Source organism: Brassica napus, chromosome A8 (assembly GCF_020379485.1).
Source record: "Brassica napus cultivar Da-Ae chromosome A8, Da-Ae, whole genome shotgun sequence".
Lineage (NCBI taxonomy): Eukaryota > Viridiplantae > Streptophyta > Magnoliopsida > Brassicales > Brassicaceae > Brassica > Brassica napus.
Window position 1 is genome coordinate 21,734,108 of NC_063441.1, and position 13,168 is coordinate 21,747,275.

The 13,168-nt window shown below is 39.6% G+C and overlaps 4 protein-coding genes across 4 annotated transcripts; all 4 read left to right on the forward strand.

The window, feature by feature from the left end:
* The first annotated feature begins 163 nt into the window (after positions 1-163).
* LOC106360302 (ankyrin repeat-containing protein ITN1) lies at positions 164-2,885 on the forward strand. The gene is made up of 3 exons (XM_048738272.1): positions 164-983; positions 1,068-1,507; positions 1,925-2,885. Exons 1-3 carry the CDS (start codon positions 551-553, stop codon positions 2,828-2,830), a joined length of 1,779 nt encoding a protein of 592 aa, XP_048594229.1. The 5' UTR covers positions 164-550; the 3' UTR covers positions 2,831-2,885.
* Positions 2,886-3,567: 682 nt separating this feature from the next.
* On the forward strand, positions 3,568-6,277 carry LOC106360301 (ankyrin repeat-containing protein At5g02620-like). The gene is made up of 3 exons (XM_013799893.3): positions 3,568-4,029; positions 4,379-4,818; positions 5,023-6,277. The coding sequence occupies exons 1-3, from the start codon at positions 3,594-3,596 to the stop codon at positions 5,932-5,934; spliced, it is 1,788 nt and encodes a 595-aa protein (XP_013655347.1). The 5' UTR covers positions 3,568-3,593; the 3' UTR covers positions 5,935-6,277.
* Positions 6,278-6,402: 125 nt separating this feature from the next.
* Positions 6,403-10,271, forward strand: LOC106362412 (zinc finger CCCH domain-containing protein 5). Its single transcript, XM_013802303.3, has 9 exons — positions 6,403-6,860; positions 6,941-7,093; positions 7,166-7,297; positions 7,384-7,542; positions 8,215-8,307; positions 8,477-8,593; positions 8,762-8,836; positions 8,921-9,138; positions 9,245-10,271. Exons 1-9 carry the CDS (start codon positions 6,474-6,476, stop codon positions 10,176-10,178), a joined length of 2,268 nt encoding a protein of 755 aa, XP_013657757.1. The 5' UTR covers positions 6,403-6,473; the 3' UTR covers positions 10,179-10,271.
* Positions 10,272-10,342: 71 nt separating this feature from the next.
* Positions 10,343-12,704, forward strand: LOC106362413 (NADPH-dependent pterin aldehyde reductase-like). The gene is made up of 5 exons (XM_048738271.1): positions 10,343-10,625; positions 10,895-10,964; positions 11,467-11,660; positions 12,106-12,278; positions 12,447-12,704. The coding sequence occupies exons 1-5, from the start codon at positions 10,404-10,406 to the stop codon at positions 12,514-12,516; spliced, it is 729 nt and encodes a 242-aa protein (XP_048594228.1). The 5' UTR covers positions 10,343-10,403; the 3' UTR covers positions 12,517-12,704.
* Positions 12,705-13,168: the final 464 nt, after the last annotated feature.

A 13,168-nucleotide genomic window follows, 5' to 3' on the forward strand; every position in this document is an offset into this window, starting at 1 on the left:
TTTTTGTTCAACCTTTGTTCCCATATAAATATCAGTGGTTTTATCCACTAGTCTTAAGATTTAGTCCTACCACGTCCCAGTAAGTAGTACGTTACGTGTTAATTTAAAATTTACGAAGATGAGTTCATAAAAAATGTTGCTAACAGAATAAATATATTTTCTTGTGGAAAAGCCAAGGAAATAAAGATGAACCAGTCCATGGCGCCTTGACGCTTAGTTGCTCAACCAAAAAAAAAAAGAGCCAGTCCTTGGCGCCTATAAACGCGGTTTTGTTTGTAATTTTGTCGCTGTTGCCAAAGTCTTCGACATCTACATCACAGTTAAATGTCAACTCGCTTCACTTTTTTTTTTCTCTCTTGTAAAAATGTTCTCTCTTTTTTTTTTTTTTCCTTTAAATGTTCTCTCTTATATGATCTACGCGCTACATTTATTTTCTTGGGGTAAAATATTAAATATCTACGCGCTAAATAACAATATATATACTAACCCTCGCAGGGTAATCATTTTATTACATTCTAACTTTTGCTCTAGCTAGTTTTCTTGAGGAAAGATGCAGCCTATCTTCCATGCGATCCTTCAAAACGAACTTCCAGCTTTTCTGAGTTTGGTGAGGGAGAGAGACTCGTGGCTAGAGGAGAGAAACGATGAGCAACACAGCAACACGGTGTTGCACATGGCTGCGAAGCATGGACGTGGAGAATTCGTATCAAAGATCATCGAGCTCCGACCTTCCCTCATATGTTCCCGTAACGCATACGGGAACACACCTTTGCATCTCGCTGCTCTCTTTGGAGACGTAAACATAATTATGACGATGTTAGAGTTTGGACCGGAAGCCTGTTCGGCCCGCAACAACAACAACCAAACACCCCTCCACTTAGCTTGCCGCAGCATTTCTGTGGAGTCTGCCACACTTTTTGCGGAAAAGATACAATCAGTCGGCCTCCACGAACTCAATTTCGCCATATTAAGTGGAATGGCTGGTAAGTGTCTCTACTGTACTAGCTTGCGTAATCAATTGTATAAACTCACCCGACTTACTATTGTGTTGGATCAATGATGATCAGGTATTGCAGGGACTATACTGGAGAGATTCCCAGACCTAGCTAGGGAGGAAGCTTGGCCTGTCCAAGGCGGCTCGCTATCATCCCTGCTGCACCATGCGTGTGACAGAGGAGACCTTGAACTGACAAGAATATTGTTAGGGCTCGATGAAAGACTAGATGAAGCTCTTGACACCAACGGTTTATCACCTCTGCACCTGGCGGTCCTCCGAGGCTCGGTTGTAATCCTGGAGGAGTTCTTGAACAAGGCTCCGTTTTCTTTCTACTCTCTCACGCCATCAAAAGAGTCAGTCTTTCATCTGGCTGCAAGAAACAATAACATGGATGCCTTCGTTTTCATGGCGGAGAGTGTGGGCATTGACAGCCAGATTCTTTTGCAGCAAACAGATGAAGATGGCAACACTGTCTTACATGTTGCTGCCTCCGTGGCTTGTGGTGCTCCGGTGAGCAGTTTGCTTTTTGTCTGTTTTTTATTTAACAAAATTTGTCTTAGTTGTACAGTAGGTATCCCACAACATTGACTACAAAATGGTACATAAAAAATATGTATGGATTTATTGATTTTGAATTAGAAGTTCATTGACATCTGAAAATTTCATCCTTCAAAATCAAATGGAGTTTGGACTATAGGGAGATATTTAATCTAATTTAATCCTTTAATCTTACTATATATGATATGCAATCCAACAAGATTATTAAATTATATGTGGGATTCTTGGCTTCCAGAAAACGAAAAAAACAAAAGAAATATATGATAAAGTTTTGCTTTGGGGTTTATTATTAGAGTAATTGCACTCCATATATAGGGTTTATTAATTTTTGTGGCGTTCTTCTCACATATTCAAACTGAACAATTGCAGTTTGTGCATTACATTCGTAAGCGTTCTGATAAACGCTGCAAGAACAACTTCGGGTTTGCAGCTTATCAACTGATTCCTCAAGAAGCCGTAAACTTTGAGTTGTTATCACGCTGGCTGAGGTTTGATACCGAGACTCCAGAAGAACTGAATAGTGAAGAGTACGATGGTCACTCTAGACCAATCCAACAACAATCTCTAGGACGAGTTAAATCTTTAGGTATCCGCGGAAGATCTGATGAGGACCAGGTAATACGGATGCTTACGCTAATCGAAATAAACACATCTGAGATCGCAGAGAGAAAGAGAAGAAGTAAAGAAGAGAAAGTGAAAAGAGGTCATGAGGGCTTGGAATATAAAATGCATATAGAAGCATTACAAAATGCAAGAAATACTATTGCCATAGTCGCAGTTCTGATTGCTTCAGTTGCTTATGCCGGTGGGATAAACCCTCCAGGCGGCGTCTACCAAGACGGGCCATGGAGAGGCAAATCCATTGTGGGCAAAACAACAGCATTTAAGGTCTTTGCGATATGCAACAACATTGCACTCTTCACGTCCTTGTGCATCGTTATTCTCTTAGTTAGCATTATACCTTTCAAGAGGAAACCCTTGAAGAGATTACTGGTGGTCACACACAAGATGATGTGGGTTTCTGTAGGGTTCATGGCTACAGCTTATGTTGCGGCGTCTTGGGTGACCATACCACATTACCACGGAACACGATGGTTGTTTCCAGCCATTATTGCCATTGGTGGTGGAGCTTTAGTGGTACTCTTTTCTTACCTCGTAGTTGAGACCATTGGTCATTGGTTTAGAAAGCTGAATCGTGTGGGAGATATACCGTCCTTTGCAAGTACCTGTTCAGATTTGGCCGTCTCAGGAGTTTCTGGCTATTTCACCTATTGAAATATTTTGGAGAAGTTGCTTATTTTTCACCAGTTCAAATTTACCAACATAGAAGACCTTTAGTTCTCTCGGTTTTTTCTTTTTGTCAAACTATCCATCTTATTGAATAAAATTTGGTCAATAGCAAAATTGTTTTGAAATATAACCATGCACAATGAAAAGTAATACACTCGTTCTAGTTTCCCTAGCTTAGCTAAAGGGTCCGCACAAACATTACGACTTAGAAATATGAGCTATGCTAGACATCTTAAGATAATCATACAAAAGGCGGAAAAAGATTAGCTGGGATAGATGGTCGACTACTCCATTTACTAGATACTCCTTCCCCTGTATCTAGTAATTTGCACTTCTATTATTCTATACGTTAAAGAAGATTTCGCATGATTTAGTGATTTGCGTGGATGAATGAGAAAGAGACAAGAGGATCTATCGGCATGTGATCACTAGCCTCGAGTCCTCTGCCCTTTTGTTTTCAAAATGTAAAACGCTTTGTAAGCACATGGCTTATTGTCAAAGTGTTGGGGAGACAAAGTCAAGAAAAATGAAAATTTAACATGCACTAAATACTCACAACTACGTAACCACTATTAAGTCATAAATGATGCATATATGAATACTGAAAAAGAAAGACTCGGAAGCCATATTAAATGTCAACTCTCATGGTCTACGCTAAGTGCAATATAAACAAAGATGTTGTAGTAAACCACTTGGATCTCCCCTCTCAGTGTAAGAGTTTTCTTGGTCTAGCTTTCTTGAGAAAAAAATGCAGCCGATCTTCCATGCAATCCTTCAAAATGACCTTCCAACTTTTCTGAGTTTGGTAGAAGAGAGAAACTCGTCTCTGGAGGAGAGAACCGATAAAGAACACTTGAACGACACGGTTTTGCACATGGCTGCGAAGCTTGGTCACGGAGAACTCGTCTCCAAGATTATTGATCGTCGACCTTCCCTAGTCTGCTCCGTCAACGCAGAAGGAAACACACCGTTGCATCTTGCTGCTCTCCTTGGAGACGTAGACATGGTAATGCAGATGTTAGAGACTGGATTAGAAGCTTGTACCGCACGAAACAACAACAATGACACACCTCTCCACTTAGCTTGCCGCAGCATTTCAATGGAGGCTGCCAAACTCGTTGCGGAAAAGACAAACTCAGTTGATCTCGGTGAACTCAATTTCGCCATATCAAGTGGATCCACTGGTAAATTTCTAGTGTACACTCATGTAATCAGGAAGCGTTTTTAGTATAAAAGAACGGTTGAATAGGTTCGATTATATAAAACAAAAATACTTGAATTTATAAAAATTGATGTATAAACTAGAGTCTAAACGTTTTAAAATTTTAATTATATATATTTTTTAATTTAAATGTCTATAGTTTCAAAAGAAAAGTTAATCATATATAGGTTGAGATATTAATAAAAAATTTAGTGTTATTTTTTAAACATATGGTTAATATTTTTTTTAAAAAAAGGTTAAAAAGTATACTGCATGTAACTTGTACAGAAGTCATTGTCGTTAGCTCACTTCTGTATTGGGATCATTGTCAGGTGTTGCAAAGATTATACTTGAGAGATTCCCAGACCTAGCTAGGGAGGAGGCTTGGTCTGTCGAAGGCGGCTCGCTATCAACGCTATTGCATCATGCGTGTGACAGAGGAGATCTTGAGTTGACAAGAATATTGTTAGGGCTCGATCAAAGTCTAGAAACAGCTCTTAATACCAAGGGTTTGTTACCTCTGCATCTGGCGGTTCTTAGAGGCTCAGTTGTAATCCTGGAGGAGTTCATAAACAAGGCTCCATTATCTTTCTTGTCTCACACGCCGTCAAAAGAGACAGTCTTTCATCTGGCTGCACGAAGCAAAAACATGGATGCCTTTGTTTACATGGCAGAGCGTTTGGGCAGTAACGGCCAGTTTCTTTTACAGCAAACAGATGAAAATGGCAACACTGTCTTACATACTGCTGCCTCCGTTGCTTGTGGTGCTCCGGTGAGTAGTTTTCTTTGTCCCTATCCTTTAAATAGACCCAAAGCACTTCTAGGTTAGGAATCATCCCACATTAACTTTAAGCATTAACATAATAGCACACTTAGAGAAAATGAATATATGGTTCAGTTTTGCTTAGATGATTCTTGTTTCTATTTCTTTGTTTGCTCTCTGTCTTCTCAGATATTCTTACTAAATACATTGCAGCTTATTCGTTACATCATTGGTATGAAGATAGTAGATATCAGCAACAAAAACAAGATGGGTTTTGCAGCTTATCACCTTCTCCCCCATGATGCTCAAGACTTTGAGTTGTTATCAAGTTGGCTGAGGTTTGACACCGAGACTTCAGACGAGCTGGATCCTGATGTAGTTGAAGTATACTTAGACGCCTCTAGTCCAGTGAAACCATTACGGTCACGCTTTGAATCTTCAGATGCCCGCAAAAACTCTCATGAGGACGAGGTAATAAAGTTGCTGAATCTAATCGGACTAAACACATCAGAGATGGTAGAGAGAAAGACACGCAAGGCACATGGAGTTAAAGGTAGTGAAAACTTGGAATATGACATGTACATAGAAGCGTTACAAAACGCAAGAAACACGATTACTATAGTAGCAGTATTGATCGCTTCAGTTGCTTATGCCGGTGGGATAAACCCTCCAGGCGGCGTCTATCAAGACGGGCCATGGAGAGGCAAATCCATTGTGGGCAAAACGACAGCGTTTAAAGTCTTTGCGATATGCAACAACATAGCACTGTTCACGTCCTTGGCCATTGTTATTCTTCTCGTTAGCATCATACCTTACAAAAGGAAACCCTTGAAGAAGTTACTGGTGGCCACACATAGAATGATGTGGGTTTCTATTGGGTTCATGGCCACTGCTTATGTTGCAGCGTCCTGGGTGACTATACCGCATTACCATGGAACACGATGGTTGTTTCCAGCTATTGTAGCCGTTGCTGGTGGAGCGTTGGCTGTGCTGTTTTCATATCTTGGTGTTGAGGCCATTGGTCATTGGTTTAAGAAGAAGGCTCGTGTAGGAGTTATACCTTCCTTTGCAAGGAATAATTCAGATTTGGCCATATCTGGAAAATCTGGTTATTTTGCTTTTTGAGAATTTTGGGTTAATTCTTTCTTTATTTCAGACATTTGTGATTCATGTTTTGTTCTTAAGATCAGTGACTAACTTTCTCGTTTAAATATTCTCCTATTGTTCAGCTGATGAGGTCAGTGCATGAGATTCAAAGTAACATGTAACCAGTGCTGTTTTAAATTATTTATAAATTATATTAAAAATATTAATGATATATTTAATTGTAGCTTTAAAGTTAATAATTTTTTTGGGTAAAATTTTAAATAAATTTAATATTTTTATTATATATATCTAACGTTTCTTTTAAAATTATAAGCTGTAAATTTATAAATCTATTTTTTTGGGTCAAAATGTATAAATCTATTTAAAACAAGAAAGAAACCAACTAAGGTTTTCCGGTTTGAAATGGTTTAATCCAATCGTATATCGAGTTCGGTTTGTTTGGTATTCTTTTACTCGCTTCTCGGTTACATTATTCGATTTCGGTTAAAGCTAACCGACTCAAGAGGGTTCCTTCTTCTTCTTCAACCTCCGAGCGAGAGGTTAACGCGATCGGAATAATGGAGCCGCAGAACGAAAAGGCGGAAGAAGGAGATCGACTCGAAGAAGCGACGGGAGAGAAGGAGTTTGTGGAAGAGAGTAAAGAGAAAGCGGCGGAGATGAGCCGTAAGGAGAAGCGAAAAGCGATGAAGAAATTGAAGAGGAAGCAGGTGAGGAAGGAGATAGCGTCCAAAGAGAGAGAAGATGCGGAAGCCAAGTTAAACGATCCGGCGGAGCAGGAGAAGCTGAAGGCGATCGAGGAAGAGGAGGCGCGGAAGAGAGAGAAGGAGCTGAGAGAGTTCGAGGAGAGTGAGAGAGCTTGGAGAGAGGCTATGGAGATTAAGAGGAAGAAAGAGGAAGAGGAAGAGAGGCGTTGGAAGGAGTTAGAGGAGTTGAGAAAGCTTGAGGTAGTAGAACTTTGTTTGTTGTCAATGTCTAGCTCCCTTTGATAGCTGTTGAATTGGATTTGAATCTGTGACATTTGTAGGCTAGTAGGGATGGTGAATGTGGTGAGGATGGTGAGTATGAGTATATAGAAGAAGGGCCTCCAGAGATTATATTCAAGGGTAATGAGATTATTCTCAGAAAGAACAAAGTGAGAGTTCCAAAAAAATCAGTACCTCAGGTGGAAGGAAATGAGGTATTTGATTATTATCCTGATGAACATACGATCTTAAGTATTTTGCTCTAATGTAGAGTTTTTGTTTTGAAGATTGCTGACAGGCCTACATCAAATCCTCTACCTCCGGGAACAGAAGCTTTGCCAAAGTATCAGAATGTTAGTTCTGCTCAACAGATTCTGGATAGTGTTGCACAGGAAGTACCCAACTTTGGAACTGAGCAGGTGATTGTTGTATCCCTCTTTATGTATCGTTCTTATGCCCCTTCTAGTAAATACGCTTAGTTCTTTTTTTATTTCGAAATGTTCAGGATAAAGCTCATTGTCCTTTCCATTTAAAGACTGGAGCTTGTCGGTTTGGCCCGCGTTGTAGCAGGGTTCATTTCTACCCGGATAAATCGTGCACTATACTTATGAAGAACATGTATAATGGTCCTGGCATTGCTTGGGAACATGATGAGGGGCTTGAGGTCTGTAACCGCTGTCATCTCCTGATGCTTGTATCCTGATAATAATTAGTTCTTCTCTACTACTCTTGGCTTTTCGTTTTCTGAATCAAAATTACCAAAGTCTCTCTGCTTCTCGTTTTTTTTTGCTGTGTGCTCTTGATTTGCGGAACTCTGCTGTTTGTTTCTTTATTATTGTTACTATCTTCTTAACTTCCATCAGACATTGATGGATTCCCTTCAGTGGAGGTGCCTGATTATAACCTGGGCCGGGTTGGAGTTGCAGTTCACTTTGTATCCTACTTGACTGATAGATTTTGCACGCAAATTTGTGTCTTGTGTTAGTGCCTCTTTCTTGCCTTCATAGCAATACTCTAGAAAACCTTACTTTAGCTTGATTTCTTGTATATTTATAGTTACTGATTTCTAAAATGTTATGCAATCTCCCAATTGTTCGTCAGTGTTTCATTTCTCGTGCTTTGAGTGTCCTCTGGTTTCCTCGTGGGAGTGAGCAATATGTGATAAATGATTCATCTAATGTTCAAAGCCTCATAAATGCTTGGTTTTAGCTATCCTTTTTTTTGCTTGACATCAAAGCTATTGGACCTGACATGCATATTATCTCGCATGGCTTTGTTGCTCTTAGTCACTTTTTGTAGTTTACTCTCTCCTTCTTTTCTCCCGTCTTCCTTGCAGTACACAGATGAGGAAGCTGAACACTGTTACGAAGAATTTTATGAAGATGTTCATACGGAGTTCCTGAAGTATGGAGAACTTATTAATTTCAAGGTCTGTCGTTTCTGAACCTGCAAACCACATTTGGCTAGCCGTTGTGACTAGCGGTTCCCTGCATCCCATATCATTCATTACATGAGCAACTAGAACATAGTGTACTGTCTTTTGACCTTTTCTCCTAGCCTTTCTTTTCTCAAGAGGAAATTTTATATGTCCACTTCAGGTATGTAGAAATGGCTCATTCCACTTGAAGGGCAATGTATATGTACACTACAGATCACTGGAATCAGCTGTTCTTGCCTACCAGTCCATTAATGGTCGATATTTCGCTGGTAAACAGGTAAACTATATTCCTTGAAAACTGTAACCCTATTGCATGGCGTTTTGTCACAGGCTCATTTGTTCATATCATCATAACGTTTTGTTCACTCTGTCCTGAAACAAATGAAGTATTATAAATAAGCTTGCTGACATTCTTGTCCATGATAATTGCATATTTCTCATTTAGGTGAACTGCGAATTTGTCAACATCTCAAGATGGAAAGTCGCCATATGTGGGGAGTACATGAAGTCGAGGCTTAAAGTATGACTCTTCATATGGTCCATGCACTGATATTCCATTTTCTGGCTTTTTGTCACTAGTCTTGATTTCTATCTATTTGTACAGACTTGCTCTCGTGGATCTGCTTGCAACTTTATCCATTGTTTCCGAAACCCTGGTGGAGACTATGAATGGGCTGACTTTGACAAACCACCTCCAAGATTCTGGATTCGCAAAATGACCGCTTTATTTGGTTATTCAGATGAATACTTGAGGCACATGGAGCGTGAATATTCAGGGTCATTAAGGGATTGTAGATCAGATCAACTAACAGATTCACAGAGGTAGCTTAATCTATATTGGAGATCTGGCTTCTAAGTATCCTGATCTTTGAATAACTTTCTCAGTGTATTTGCAGCGTCATGCTCATGTGTTTTGTTTCCATGTCAGGCAACCTTCAAGAAGATCTAGATCGAGGGACCATGATCATGTGAACGTGGGGTCTAAACCTTCTTATAGGAGTCGAGACAGTTCTCGCGGGCACAGACATAGTAGGCATGAAGAGAACCATCATGGTGGAGATGGAAGTCCTAACAGTACTAGAGACGGTAGTTTAGAGAGGGAGATTTATAAAGAGCCACGGCATGGTAAAGAGACATCGCGTCACGAAAGCAAATGGTCCGAACACTCTCCTACACATCGAGTGCCGAGGAAAAGAATCCACGAGAGGTATTCCGATGATGATTCAGGAGATGACGACGGCAGGGGAGAGACGTCTCACAAACGGAAAAGCTCAAGGCGTTATCCCAGAAGAGGCTCAGATTCAGAAGTTCAAGAACAGCTGGACGATCAAGAGGAGTCGAGAACTCACTGGTCTAGTTCTGAGAGGAGATCAAGAAAAGAAGATGATAGGGAAGGATCATCAGCTAGTCAGGAGGAGAGTCGTGCACACGATAGGGTTCATGCAGTTGGTGATAAGTCGCAGAGGCAAAGAAGCAGCTCAAGATATTCACACGAGAGAGACTCGAGTGAAAGTAGACATCGCCGGCATAGAGGATCATACGATGGAGAAAATGACAGGAGAAGAAGTGTGGAGACTAGTCCCAGAGATAAAGATAGGGACAAGAGCAAGCAGAGACATAGTTACAACAAGACCGGTGATCCTGATTCTTCTAATCGAGGCAGGAAAGGTAAACAAGGCCGAGAATCGCAAGAAGTCAAGCGGAATGCAAGTGGTTCATCAAGTGATGAAGAGAGAGAAGAAAGACACAAAGAGAGATCTCATAGTAGTAGCCATAGGAAACGAAGAAGGTCATCACAACACTCATCACACGAGCAGACTCCAAAGGAACCAGAGGAGATTGAGCGTTGGAGACCAATGTGATCATCCTTCATCATTTATCTCCTTTGTAAAACTTTAGTTTCATCACCTGATTTTTTTTACTTTGGCGAAAATTAAATTAATTTTAAAGAGAAACAAATGGTTTTGAGTGACGTCACAAAAAAGAGAAAATAAAAAATAAAAAATAAATAAACCTCGGAAAATATCTACTATACATTTCTCCCGGAAGGAGGAGAAGAAGGTTGATCGGTATAATCGAGCGGGACGATGACGATAGCGACGCCTTTCAGCGGGGCTGCGAACTCGGTTACGTCGGCGAAAGTCGTGCTGATAACGGGAGTGAGCAAAGGTCTGGGAAGAGCCTTATCTCTCGAGATGGCGAAGAGAGGCCACACTGTGATTGGATGCGCCCGCACTCAGGAGAAGCTCACCGCTCTTCAATCGGAGCTCTCCTCCCCGGAAAATCATCTCCTCCTCACCGCCGATGTGGTAATCGCCGCTCTTCTTCGTACACTCTCGCGCTTGAATAATTAACGGAAACGCATACATTTTCTGGATAATGATTGAGATTTGTTCATGATTGCTGATATATGTGAGTGTGTATATCTACAAAGATGTGTTCATACGGTAAACACTTGGGATTAATTAAGTGAAAATCGATTGTTTTCGTGATGATACGGTTTGATTTTGATGAACTCATGTGATCTACTGAGATTTAACCTTTTAGTATGATTTGTGGTCTATATGTACGTTTGCAGAAATCAGATAGCAGCGTCAAAGAGATGGCACACACAATTATGGAGAAGAAAGGTGTCCCAGACATCATAGGTATATCTATCTTTTGAACTTTTTTTTACTCTTTGTGGCAACAGTTTCAAAGTTGATGTCATGGTGTTTTTTAATGGTGCCTATCATTTGTTTTAGAGAGATCATTAGATTGTTCCTAATGTGTTTGATACTAATCCTTAGGCTTTTTTTGTTAGGTAAGTTAATCAGTTTGCCTTATGGTCATCCTATCTTGAAAACTATTGTCAGATGACGTCTGCTCTTGAGTTCATATAATACTTCTTTCTTACTTTCCTGTGGATATAACCCTCATGGTCTGAGTTCCTGAGTATTCTAAAGCAGTGCTTTAACCTATCTGCCATCGTACTCCTTTCTTGACATTCAAGAAGTTATTTTTTTTTTCTCAAGGGGGATGTCTGTGAAAAAAATTAGTTTTTATGGTTACATGATCGTCTTCTCCTGCACGTTCTATAATTATTGGGTATATTGTTTGGCATCATTTTTCACTGTGTAGTTTTTGATGTTAGTAAATTGCACGTTTCAGTTAACAATGCCGGTACTATCAATAAGAACAACAAGATTTGGGAAGTCTCTGCAGAAGATTTTGACAGTGTCATGGATACAAACGTTAAAGGAGTAGTAAATGTACTGCGACATTTCATCCCTTTGATGCTCCCACGGAAGCAAGGGATTATTGTTAACATGTCTTCTGGATGGGGAAGATCTGGTGCTGCCCTGGTGAGTTTCAGTCTTCACTTAATTGAATCACCATAGTATGTTTGTTCGTATAGTTACAGAAACGTAGTAACAAAGACAGTAAAACATAGTAAGATTGTTTTTTGAATTATCTAAAATAATTTCGAGCTAGACTTTGTTCGGATGTAGAAATGATGTTGAATACCTCTCTAATAAGCTTAAGTGAACCCGGAACCTTGTCACTGATGTTGGAGTAAACAGTCCTTAGTTATCATACATGGAAATGAGGAAACACGGTGAATTGATAACATAGATAAAATTACTTGGTTGGTCCCCTTTGTCATAATCTATTACAAGATCATTGTAGATAACTTTGTTCTGATAGTCTCCTTCTGTACTCTGCATTTCTGCACCTATATGATTTTGGGCGTATCATCAAACCTGATCCTAATGAGGTTAACTTTTGAAAACATAACTGAATCTGCAGGTTGCACCTTACTGTGCATCGAAATGGGCGATTGAGGGTTTAAGCCGATCAGTGGCAAAGGAGGTAGCTGAAGGAATGGCAGTGGTTGCATTAAATCCAGGAGTGATCAACACAGAAATGCTCACTTCCTGCTTTGGCAACACAGCTTCCTTGTATCAAGCTCCTGATGCTTGGTAAGCAACCCCAAACCTCCTCAGAACATTGACATATTTTTTTAAACAAATGTATTCGCTTGAAATTAGTTTCTCATAACATGCGATGTATGGTCTCTCATGTGTTTATTTTTAATGGATTGATTGCCTGGAACCCTAAAACTTTGATGTGGGATGGAAATGTTACAGGGCTGTGAAGGCTGCAACGATGATTCTGAACCTTACAGCGGGTGATAATGGCGGATCTCTTACGGTCTAACAACTAACTACACTTTGCTTTTTTGACTTCAGTAATATGGACAAGGAGCTTCTTCAGCAGAGTCCTTTGATTTGAGGCTTTAATTCATTTCTGTAACCAGAAATTTTAGCATAGTCACTACGTTAAGTTCAACTAAGCTGTATTTTCTTGTAACGTTTTCACTTAAGTCAATTTTAGATCATAAAAAGTTAGGAGGATGAATTAAGACCGTAGGACAATTAACATCTAACCGATCCAAACCCGAAATGCTCACCCTTCACCTTCGTCCGTTGATTCGAGTTGTTATAAAAAGTTATAGTCAGTCTTTAACATTAACATTAAAGTGTTGTTATAAGTAGGTAGAGAAATTAGTCAAATGACCTACAATCTTAATACTTTGAGTCAAACTTGATACTCTATTTACTTAAATTAAATACGGTTTACGGTATTTATTGGTCAAAATTATATTATAGACACTTCTTGAAGTAAATATTTGTATTGTTTAGATATAGTGAAAATTTAAATAAACTTATTTCGAAATTTTTACCTTTCGATATAAAATAATTTAATTGTAGTTTTGCATATAGGCAGGCGTATAGCCAAAGTTCTAGTCTGTGGTACAAAAGCAAAAACAAGATTGCCACTCTTTCACTGGTTGATGATGTGCTACAAA

What these genes read in the sequence shown, in the direction of transcription:
- LOC106360302 (XM_048738272.1), top strand. Translation starts at nt 551, where the DNA reads ATGCAGCCTATCTTCCATGCGATCCTTCAAAACGAACTTCCAGCTTTT. An exon ending in CATATTAAGTGGAATGGCTG is followed by an intron (nt 984 to 1,067) that starts GTAAGTGTCTCT and finishes AATGATGATCAG; the next exon opens with GTATTGCAGGGACTATACTG. An exon ending in CCGTGGCTTGTGGTGCTCCG is followed by an intron (nt 1,508 to 1,924) that starts GTGAGCAGTTTG and finishes GAACAATTGCAG; the next exon opens with TTTGTGCATTACATTCGTAA.
- LOC106360301 (XM_013799893.3), top strand. Translation starts at nt 3,594, where the DNA reads ATGCAGCCGATCTTCCATGCAATCCTTCAAAATGACCTTCCAACTTTT. An exon ending in CATATCAAGTGGATCCACTG is followed by an intron (nt 4,030 to 4,378) that starts GTAAATTTCTAG and finishes GATCATTGTCAG; the next exon opens with GTGTTGCAAAGATTATACTT. An exon ending in CCGTTGCTTGTGGTGCTCCG is followed by an intron (nt 4,819 to 5,022) that starts GTGAGTAGTTTT and finishes AATACATTGCAG; the next exon opens with CTTATTCGTTACATCATTGG.
- LOC106362412 (XM_013802303.3), top strand. Translation starts at nt 6,474, where the DNA reads ATGGAGCCGCAGAACGAAAAGGCGGAAGAAGGAGATCGACTCGAAGAA. An exon ending in AGGAGTTGAGAAAGCTTGAG is followed by an intron (nt 6,861 to 6,940) that starts GTAGTAGAACTT and finishes TGACATTTGTAG; the next exon opens with GCTAGTAGGGATGGTGAATG. An exon ending in GAGAACTTATTAATTTCAAG is followed by an intron (nt 8,308 to 8,476) that starts GTCTGTCGTTTC and finishes TGTCCACTTCAG; the next exon opens with GTATGTAGAAATGGCTCATT.
- LOC106362413 (XM_048738271.1), top strand. Translation starts at nt 10,404, where the DNA reads ATGACGATAGCGACGCCTTTCAGCGGGGCTGCGAACTCGGTTACGTCG. An exon ending in AGGTGTCCCAGACATCATAG is followed by an intron (nt 10,965 to 11,466) that starts GTATATCTATCT and finishes TGCACGTTTCAG; the next exon opens with TTAACAATGCCGGTACTATC. An exon ending in GAAGATCTGGTGCTGCCCTG is followed by an intron (nt 11,661 to 12,105) that starts GTGAGTTTCAGT and finishes CTGAATCTGCAG; the next exon opens with GTTGCACCTTACTGTGCATC.